This window comes from Mesitornis unicolor, unplaced genomic scaffold (assembly GCF_000695765.1).
Source record: "Mesitornis unicolor isolate BGI_N332 unplaced genomic scaffold, ASM69576v1 scaffold12075, whole genome shotgun sequence".
Taxonomy (NCBI): domain Eukaryota; kingdom Metazoa; phylum Chordata; class Aves; order Mesitornithiformes; family Mesitornithidae; genus Mesitornis; species Mesitornis unicolor.
The window spans coordinates 61359-72441 of record NW_010183656.1 but is presented as its reverse complement, the minus strand read 5'-3'; the positions used below and the strand labels follow the sequence as shown (position 1 = coordinate 72441).

The 11083-nt window shown below is 49.3% G+C and overlaps 1 protein-coding gene across 1 annotated transcript; it reads right to left on the bottom strand.

The window, feature by feature from the left end:
* Nucleotides 1-2122: 2122 nt before the first annotated feature.
* On the bottom strand, nucleotides 2123-7867 carry LOC104540421 (homeobox protein NANOG-like). Its single transcript, XM_010184228.1, has 4 exons — nucleotides 7687-7867; nucleotides 4249-4523; nucleotides 2887-2976; nucleotides 2123-2485 (listed from the first exon to the last, which is right to left on the bottom strand). Exons 1-4 carry the CDS (start codon nucleotides 7865-7867, stop codon nucleotides 2123-2125), a joined length of 909 nt encoding a protein of 302 aa, XP_010182530.1.
* Between the last annotated feature and the right edge of the window lie 3216 nt (nucleotides 7868-11083).

Here is an 11083-nt window from a genome sequence, read left to right as displayed (position 1 = left end):
GGGGGGGGGGCCTACCTCAACAGGGAGCTGCTTCCCTGCCGTTATTACTCAGAGCACTGGGAATGCGGCTCCTGATACAGCAGGCATCAATGAACTTCCTTCCTGGAAGTTGCTTACTTGCCTGTTTGAATTGCTGCAGGCTTTTTTTTTTTATTGCCACCGCCTGTGGCAGTAAGCTCTGCCTTTGAATGACAGCCTCTGAAAAATGTTACGGGTCTCTTGAGAAAACTGCAAGATTTGGTAGTGTTTGTTAGCACAGCTTTGCAGAAGGTCAATAGTAGGGAGACCACAACTGCTGCACTTACAGCCAGCATCCTTCTACAAGTCAGTCCCAGAAACTTCATGCCAAGAGCCTGCCTGTCTTAAAGTATCTCTGAAGGAACAGGGCAGTTTTCCAAAGAATTTTTGGCGAGCAGCAGTCACAAGCTCAACTTTTTCACCTACAGCAGCCTTTGATGGGGTGGCATGGAAAGGTTCCAGATACTATTCAGGTTAGTAGCAGCACTCTTGGCTCCAAAGGAGCTGAAAAAAACTCCCACTCATGTGAGAGCCCTGATAATGGCTGCTATTGTAGTCCATCTTCGGATGTTAACCAGCACCTTTCAATTAAGGTAACTCAATCGATCCCCACCCCTCTAATAGTGCAGAGGTTGCAAGAACATCTTTAGCAAGCTTAGGCACTTGCTGGATGTAGGACATGTGTGTTTGGGCTACGCTTTAACATGGGTCTCCAGAATGATATGACTTGGAAATTGGCCCTCCAAAAGGCCTTATTTTATCATACAGTTTACAGTACAGCTCTATAAACATTGTAAAAGGGTCAAAGAGTGGCTGCATGTGGGAGCAGGGCTGGGACCAGACAGCTGTGAGACACAGAGACATAAAGCAGCTTTGCCAATTGAAGACCATCCCTCTTATTATGTCAGCTGCAGACAACAATTGCCTTCATTTTATGCTCATTTTTTTAAACCAAAGACTGATAGTAAATCTGTGACTCAGGGAACTGGGGCTTTATTATTAAATATACTTTGATACACACATCTGGTTTTAGGTACTTACATAGACACTTACATAGTATTAAGTTTAGAAATTACGGTGCCTCTCTGTTTTAGCCAGTCCCAGTATTAAATACTGCTGGGTAGGGGACTTCTTAAGGTGGGTGGTAGTTACCTCATCCTTTGACTCCAGGTATTGGGCATTGCCAAAAGTCATGAATCTGATCCACTAATAACAGAAAAATCTCTGTTGATAGTTTGAGTCAAATCAGTAATAACAATGGCATACAGTTGCTATGACTATTTATGCTTCATCTGGATTTCATATTGCAATGCTTTATTACAGTGGAAAAAAATACAGAAAAATACATAATCAATCTTAAAAAATATTTTATTATTTGCCAAATTGAATGCACTGTTTGGTTTTCTTGAGGGGAGGCACAGAAAGATGCAGACTAGAACAAAGGGCTTATTTATCATTTGGATGCTTATAAGAACATCTTACCAGCCTTTCTGCAAGCTACTTGTCACATCTCCCTTCACTAGACACTTCATCAATTCTATACTTTAGGGCTGACCTGCAGAACTGGTGGTCTGACCATCAGATGGATGCCTTGTGTGTAACAATAACTTCTCCAACTTCAGTGAAAGGTATGTGACCAGCACCTCCACATATAACCCATGGCTTCATGTGTAACGTATACAGAACTGTACTGTACATGTACTGTATAAGTACAACTGCACATATACAACTGTATATGTATAAATGAGATCCCCAAAGGGATCTGTGCCTCCTTTGAGACAAGTTACAATAATTTAGAAGATCCAGGGGATAATCTAGGTAACCAGATCTTGGGTCTTCCTATAAAGGAACTCGGTTGTCTGTGCCAGTAAAGAAGGGCATTTGTGGGTGCACATGTAAGGGCACACAAATGAAGGGCTGTGTGTACATATACGGGCAACCAAGTATCTGCATGTCTGTGTGTCTGTGCATGCTTGCCAGCATATAGCTGGATGCCAAAACAAGCTCTAGTTACATGATGCCCCTGAGTTGGAGAGCGCATGAATAACAAAGGGAGAGATGAGATTTGATTCCCGGGTGCCCAAGTACCCCACAACCACAGTGCTTAGGAATGATAGAGGTGGTGGCCAGCAGCGGTTGGGAAAGGAGCCCCCATGGTGGCCGAGTGGTGAAAGTTACAGCTGTCACCTGTCTTTGTGCCTGGATATTCCACACTGCCAGGATAGCTGTGGTAAAAGTCTACTTTGTGCTGGGCAATGAAGCCCACTGTCTGCTGGACGCTGCAGGTGCCCCCACCTTTGCCAAAGACTCCTCCATCCTCACTGGTGACGACTGCGTAAGCGTTCTGCCCTGCTCCATAGTGCTGGCGGGGGGGAGGCATGGTTTGGATGTTGCTGGCTGTGGTGATGGGGTAGCCCTGGTGGAATTTCGGTTGCATGTCCAGGTAAGTACTTGGCTGGAACCCACTCTGAAAGGGAAAGGCAGTGAGTCAGAACATGTAGCTACACTGGTGTCCACAGGCCTGACATGTACTGGGGCTCTGTACTTTCACATTTCAAATTATCCCTTGACCAGCAGCAATGACATGGGAGGGAAAGTAAAACCATACCCATCCCCATAGCTCAGGGGTGGATACACAGTCGTATATATACATATATGAGGAAAACAGCTTTTCTCTGGAAGCATTTTGGTGTCATAATCAGCCCATTGCCAGGCTACCTACAGAACGTGGAGAGTCATGCCAAGCCTGTGCCTCTGCAGGGTACACTGATGCTTCTATGCTTAAGTTGCGCTCACGGAGGAAATATATCACGGGGCTAATCTGCCCAGATAAAAGGGCCCTGCTGAGTCATATTGCTATGTTCTTACTTGCACGAGGCACTGAGCCCGCTCGGTCCACAGGCTGTGCTTCTGGCACCTCTTCAGCTTCATCCTCCGGTTCTGGAACCAAGTCTTCACCTGGGTGGGGAAGAGAAACCATCAACAAAGGGGAGGGAGAGCAAACGTTATCAGATGGACAAGCAGCAACGAGTGACCAGATGGCATAGATACATGGGCAGAAGCAGATAAAGGCCTTTAAGAGCCCCCTGGGGTTGCTGCTGAGGGGAGGGGTCTGTCTAGCAGCTCAGCAGGTGGCATGCTGGGGGGAGGGAGCGGCACTTTGTCCACGGGACACTTATAGCTGTGACAAATTGGCTCATTTCAATCACGGAGATGAACGAGTGGTGCAAATTAGACCCACTCAGGTCTCTACAAGCCCCCTGCACTACAGGCAAACTTCTAGGACGCTGTTTCTGCACACTTGTGAACAGAAAAGGGAGAGGCTTGTTCCTTGCGCCTAGCAGTTCCCAAATTCAAAGCTCCTTGCTGGGGTGAATTCCAAAGCCCTTTCTCCCCAGGGCTGTGTCTGGGCTGTGAAAGCAGCCTTTGCGGGGATGTGGATTGAAGGAAAGAGCAGGCAGATTGTCCCACCGGTCTTGTTCCTGACAGAACCAGTTCAGTGCGTGCGTGCGGATGTGTGCGCCTACAATGCATATGTAACTTTGTTAGTCCCAGGGCATCCAGGCCATCATGCCCAGCTCTGAGATACAAACTCCAGGCAGTTGTGCCCCATTGCCCAGCCCCCTCTGCTTTAGGAAGGCATCATTTGAGCCAGCACTACACACAGCCTACCTGGAGATCAGCAGAGACCCTGAAGGGCTGCAATATATGAACTGAGCAGTACCCACATGGAGGGAGGTGGGTGCCTAGCAGCCAGGCAGTGTTGAGTGTGGGACATTGCTAGATATTTGACAAGATCAGTCCGGGGATATGTTAGCAACAGCTTTCAGCATGTTGCAGCCCAGGGTTTCAGAGAACTGATGCATGCCAGGGTTTCTGTGAAGATCACCAGTGCATGGAAAAAGGCTGTGAAGTGCTGTCAAGCCCAGGGCAGAGGCTGTTTGTGGCAAACAACATATTCATCACCATGTTTGCAATTCTACTACGTGTTGGCAGCAGTTCCCTTAACTGACCCCTCACTGGGGTGGCCCCAGTGAGGTGCCACTGACTCTCCTGTCCCCCAGAAGTGCTTCTGATCTCTGGGCATGAATAGGCAAGGGAGCAACTGTTAGCTGGCACCTTTGCCTTTGCTCTCTGCTGTGGACTCATCTTTCCATCCTGTCACTGCCTTACGTGACCATTCAGCCACTGTGAGACAGATACACTATGAGTCAAAGTCTCCATGTTCACCTGCTTGTAAGTGAGCCCCAGGGCAGCAGCCAGCTCCCGGATCTGCTGGGGACTGAGGTACTTTTGGCTCTGGAACCGCTGGTGCAGGATTTGCAATTGCTCCTTAGAGAAAGCTGTGCGGATCTTGGCCTTCTTCACTCCCTCCATGCCATTTTCTCCACCCTTCTCAGACTTAGCTGCAGGCTGTGGGGACAAGGATGCCGAATGCGGACTGGTGGCTGAATCTGGTGTGAATTGACTGAAATTCCCAGAACTAGATGAAGCTGGGGAGATTTCTAGAAAGAAAAAGACAATGGGAAAAGGTATGTAAGACATAAAGCACAGTTGAATGGGTATGAGCATGCTCCCTGCCTGCTGTAGAGCTCCTTACCTACCAGAAAAGGGTCTCTTTGGAAGCAAAGGCCTGTGTCACTCTCCTTTGTGGATCTGTGAGCACAGACAAGCCCACTGACAGCAAGCAGCTTCCCAGCTCACCCCTTCAGGATGCCTGTGGCTCCCTTTGCCAGGCGGAAAAGTCAGGGCAGAAAGGGGAGAATGGTGCACGTTGGCTCATGGCATTACTCTATCCTTCTCCAAAAGGCCCCAGTAATATTTTGGTTTCAGTATGGTGTACTGAGGCCCGGTCATGACTGCAAGCATCGCTTTGGGTTGGTGACTGGGCTCCCCGAAACTGCCTGCCCAGCAATCTCAAGGCGCTTAAGGAATCCCCAACCAGGATGTATGGTGGGCATGGGCAGAGCAGCCAGTACAGGCATGTGGAGAGCATCAGTCTGGTCTTGGATATTGGCTCACTCTTGTTTGCTGGTGGCTCCCACCACAGACCATCCCACAGCTGGAAACACATGAGTATATGGGAGACCTATTTGGCTGAGGGGGGCTTCTGGCAAGAGAAGGTCAAAGGAGAGAAGTTTGACATGGAAGTGGGGCAGGAGAGAGGAAAGGTGGATGTGTGGAACAGGTGCGAAGAGTCAGTAATCCTGCACCAGGGCCACAGGGGACAAAATCCAACAGTGCAGTGTCCAAGCCCCTTCTCATTTGTCCCAATACATGTCTTAAGGGGTCTCTGCTGAGGACAAAGATGAGATAAAGATCTAAAGGAAAAACTTCCTAAACAGTCTGCCTGGGCTACTAGGCAGTCTAGACAAAAGCTGCCAAGATGCAAAGTCATTCAGGCTGCCTGAATAGGAAAATGCTAACAAGAGCGATTATCTCAGCACCCTTCTGTCAGCCGCCTAGTTGTTGGTGTCTGTGAGAGGCTGAGACTTTCTCAGGCCAGCCCTGACGAAAGTGCTGCGATGTCAGTCTACCCCTTTCCCCATATCTGCAATGATAAATCTGTCCATCCCTTCTTCCTCCAGCTACTCCTCCGCAAACCCTTCTGCATGGTCCATCCTTCTTCCTCCTACTGGCATTTCAGGAGAGAAGGGGTGCAGTGAATGAGGGAGTGACATTTTCAGTACACACTTTCTGACTACTGAGCCAAATAGTTCCCAGTCTCCTTCCTAGTCACCTTGAGAGCTGTCTCTCTGAATCCTACTGAAAAACCCTCCTCAACCTCCCAAACATATATCCAACACAAAGTACTGACGCCCTCCAGAGGAATGGGCTGCTCGTCCACCCTACCAAACCCTTCCTTCTTCTATCCTAAACTGAGGGGCTACTAAACAATCACTCAAAAGCCTTGAGGTGCTGCTGGGCCTTGCAAAGGTAGCCATGTCTGTGGTATCTTTTCCCATATTACCATCCTGACACAGGCACAAGCTGTCCTTGTGGTGCCTACCACTCAGCTGCTTCTGCCTTAAAGGCCAGCTTTTGACTATTTCCTATACCTAAGAGATGATAACCACCCAGAGCAGAGGCTGTGTGTAGAATCAGGTGTGTAGTGGGCCAGGATTACAAATGGATTCTGCCTACAAGGAGCAAGAGGCTGTCAACAGAGGAGGTGCAAGGGCCAGAGGTGTTACATGCATGGGTGGCAGATGGCAGCACCTGAGAGGAAGCTGAATATCTGTGACCTGGATGCACAGGAAGCTAAAATTTCACGTGGGACCACAGGATGCTTGGCTTCTGCAGGCTGTGTAGTAAAAACCTTACAGGTAGGAAATGAACATGCTGAGAATATGGGCTTGGAAAACAGGAAAGTCTTCTGTCAGACAGGAACTACAGCAAGACACCATAAAGCTAAAGCTCCCACACGCTCCTGGCTCAGCCCATCATCCCAAACTCCCATGTAACTTACCTACCACCTGCAGCTCAAGCTCCAAAGATGCACCCTCTCCCATGAGAAAAGAGTGAAGGGAAGAGGAAGCAAGAAGCACAAACAGCAGCACAACAGACAGAAACATGAAAACCTAAGACAGACCCACTGCTACGAGCCCCTCACATCAATGGGCCTTTGCTTCCACGACTGGGTACTCTCTGTAGAGAGAGAAGGGTGTTTGAAGCCAGGTTTTAGGCCTATATACCGGGCTCACTGGGGGCATCAATGAATCCATCTGCCTGCGGCCTTCATGGCATAGGAAGCACGAAGAGAACCTGAGCCTTTCTCTAAACCACATGCCAAGTAGCCACGAGCCACTCTGCCCAAGCCTGCAGCTCTCTCTAGCATCTGACAGCTTGAAACCAGCACTCAAAAAGCTCACTCGCCTCCCACCCAATCAAGAACCTTAGGAGAGTGTTACCCTGCTGACCACAGGATGGGGCTGGGAGAAAACTTCCTTTCATAAGCTGTTCTATTGCTACTAACTGGAGTGGGAGAGGAATGGCAGGAACAGAAAATGCCACTGCGGTGGGGTCTGGGACTTTTTTTGCAAAGAGGGAAAGGCAAGGCAACAAGAGTATGGAAAGGAGAGGGAAACAGAGGAAGGGAAATGACAGACTAAAATAAGCAGAGAGTAACAACGCCGGGTTTAAAGGGAGCAGATTTCCCAGCACAGTGATACACAGCGGTACACAGCATGCCTTGGCTCAAGTTCAATGAGCACAGTAAGGGCACAAGGAGTTTGTAAGGCAATAAGGGATGCCATGAGCAGAATTACCTTCAGGATTTGTTTCTCTCCATAGCACACATGACAGCATTTGACTAAAAGAAGGCCCAGACTTTCCTGCCCCAAAACACGTGAACTTCCATGTGAAAACCATGCTTGTCACACTGCCCTTCAGCCTGGAGCACAGACCTGCCCGGTGCCTGGACTCTCACAGGCCCTCTTGAGCTTTAGGAAACCACAGTCACCAAAGAATAGCAGCAGAGAAAGGCGGTGTGATTGCCCAAGGTCACCCATCCTCCTTGCCTACCACACCACACTTTGCCCAGGTCACACATTAGGAAACTAAAGCAGGGAGAGAGAAATATTTGCTGAAGGCTATTAAGCGAGTGGCTGACCCGAGACTGCAGGCAACCCTGGGGATCAGCCCCTGGATTCAGCCGAAGTGCCTTACCTGCTGTCTGCCTCTTCCCTCCTGGCTCTGGAGACGGACTGGCACTGGTGACTCCCGCTGGCCCTGCCGGAGTGGGGACATGTCCTGCCTCCCCCGTCGAGTTCCAGTAAAAATCCAGGTACCCCATGCCAGGCCCACCAGGGTAAGCCTGGTAGGGGGGCAGAGCCAAGTGCGCACACATGGTGGGGGCAGATACAGGAGTGATTCCCCTACCTTGTAATTGGGGGTGGGTGGCAGGTCTCACCAGCAATCCGAGATAGATAGCCCTGAAGTGTAGGCAGGCAGTTACCTTTATAGGCAATATTCACCATGTCCACCCATCGGGGCTCTTTGTCATGTTAAAGAGGCTGATTGGTGGGGTGGGAACAGGGCAGGGTGGAGGTTGGGGTTGGAGAGGAGAGAAAGCCACACACGGCATCAGGGCTAAAATATGTCCCCTGCGAATTCTTCCCATTCTGCAGGTTCCTTAGTCACACCTGAGCAGGGCACTGATGCAGAGCTCCAGGAAACCTCCTCCTGCTTGCTACTTTGGGCCTAGCTCAAATTGTCCTGTCCAAAAATAATCCTGGGAGTGCAGATGTGCTGTAGAAGTCAGCTATTCACCTCACTGGGAGAACGAATCTCAAGTGATTTCCACCACATGGGAGCGGACAGGAGGTGGAACTGGTGCTGAGCTGTATGGTACTGTGCTGGGCAAACCCAAGCCCCGGCTCCACGCTATGGGGAAGGTTCTGAGACCTTTGCTTCGTGGCTTGCTTAACACTGACACCCCCACAAGACACACATACATACACACACACACACACACCCCCTCCCAACCTGGTAGCACTTCCCACATTCTTGGTGCAGATGTCAGAGATGGAGCAAGGGAGGAAACAAGTAAGAATCAGACCTGGAGGGTAGAACCTACATTTTTTTGAAATGGGCAAGAAATTTCCTTCACACAGGCATTTGAGGGAGCCAGCTGGAAATGTGTCTGGCCTATCTTTCACATGTCTGTGCCAGAGCAAACTCGGAAACACTGAGCTAGTCACATCCAACATCAGATCTCATTTTGCAGAGCAGACTCAGAAATCTCAGCTGGCTGCTGTACAGTGGGACAATCAGCAGAGGCATTTTTCTTATGGAGGTAGGAAAAGATTTAGTGCAGGTGAGGTCCGCAGCTAACAGATTTGCTCCTCCACGGCCTTTCAAAGGCACATTCCTTCATTTGCTTACTCGGCTGTGGCCTTTGCCAGGCTGTGGCAGACTGGTTGGAATGAAGAAGATTAAGAGTTTCCTTTAAGGCAGGGTTAGCTGACATTTAGCTGACATATGGCCCACACAAGGGGATCAGGCACCCCCAGAGCTGTTCATTAAATAACTAGAGGTAGGTCAGTGAGCCAGAGAATTCAGCTATGGGCCTGCAGGTTTGTCTGGTCTATGGACTTGCTCCAGCCCCTTCCCCTCAGAAGGCTTTACTCTGCCTGTATTTAGGAAGATTTTATTAGTTTCATCTCAAAAAACATTGTGAGTCTCTAGCCAATGTCTGTATTTCTCAATGCACAGCTAGAAGTCCTAGAGGTAATTTGAATATTTCTTGCTAGAACCAGCCCTGTCTTTGCACCAGGGCATGTGCCTGCCTCACATCAGAAGCCCAGAGCTAAGGGTGCAGATCCACAGAGGTGTGAAATTATTTAACCTGGACTGTCTCTGCATCCCTCTGCACCTCATTGCTCTGCAGGTGCTTGTCGCTGCCTTCTTCCCTAACCTGCGCTAGCACCCAGTACCTGCACAACAGGCCAGAGAGGGGAATTTGTTTGCTGTGAGAGTGTTCAGGTATCAATAGGGAGGAGAAACAGACAGGTGGGGGTGAGCAGGACCATAGGGAATGGGATTTAGATCAGTTTAGAAGGATGCAGAACACCACTTCTGCCAGTACATCCCATGGCACTAGGCCCGGCTTCCCTGTCTGTAGAGCGGGGGCAACTTGGGAGCCTTCTGAGATCCCTGCATGGGAAAACAAGAAGAACTGCAGGACTGGCCTGTGGGTGTATCTGAAAATCAGTGCAGCTGCTCTTCAGCCATCATGAGCAGACTATTCAACACACTTGCCACATCACAGCATTACTCTGCTGCCTTGAGACCATCCACTTTCCCATGACATGCAAACTGGAGGGAACTAAAGACCTGGCTAGGGTCTCTTTAACTCAATATTATATTTTCCGTTTGCGTGAAACACTTTTCTATACCTACAGACTGCAGGGACTAACATCTCTCTGCACAAGAAGTGCAGCTTAAAATATTAAATTAACTTAAGAAACTTAAAGAAAAAAGGCCTTTTGAGCACATCTGCCCTGATAGAATCCCAAGAACATCCTGAATATGACAATCTCTACATGGTGGTTTAGACTCATGCCTTACTTCTGAATCATTCCACAAATCAGACCTGCAGTGACACAGGAGCACAGATCACCATCCCTCGTATCTGCTCTCAGGCCCTGGCTGATTAAGCAAAGGGACAGACGTCAATGACATGAGCTGTACAGAGCTTTGGACCCTGCTTGGCAGCTCCGGTACCACCAGTCAAGGAGAATGTCATGCTTTCCTTCTTATTCATATCTGACCTGTTAATGTATGTTGGTGTTCATGTTTTCATGGTCTTAGGTGCAGTTAGAAAATGAAAACAAGGTAGCAGACCTGGAGGATAGCAACATTTCATCTAAGACTGATTAATCTGAAGAGTTGGCAGAAAACATGGCATGGGGTGCTGGTCTGGGTGGCAGCAGGTATCCCTGTGCTCGTTGGGAGTCTCTCTGGGTGAGCACTTCACACTTAATCTCCTTGATTTCAGCTACTCCCGAAGGTGTCTGGGATCCTCCTTGCAAAGTGCCCAGAGGCCATAATAAACTAGCAGAGTCACCTGCACTACAAAGTCCCACTGGGCAGAAGCTGGGGATTACGGTGGTGCTGCCTCTGGGAGCAGCACAGAGGGAGTCACCTCCCCGGGGGTGGGAGGGGGACCCAGAGAGACAGGCAGAGAAGCTGAAGGAACCTCAGGACCTCACCCGGAGTGGTTTCAGAGCAGCATCGCCTCTCAGGGAGCAGCTTATCTCCCCTGCACCACACGTGACACAGCCTGTGGCGCAGGGAACAGCTTTCCAAAATCCAAACCCGCCACTGTGGCAGCTGACAGATGTGGCTTGGTATCAAATTGACCCAGACCCTGGTTGGTTTGGTACTGTGTTATTCCAGGCTGCACCCAAATACTCGCTATTATCTAACGATGATCTCCATGAAAGCCTTCCTAGGCTCATATGCTTGGCTCAGAGGGCTTTCTAGTACCTTAAACAACCTTTATCTGCTCTTCTGTATCATCAAGCTGAAAGCACGCTCCAATAAAAAGAGGGTAAATTCT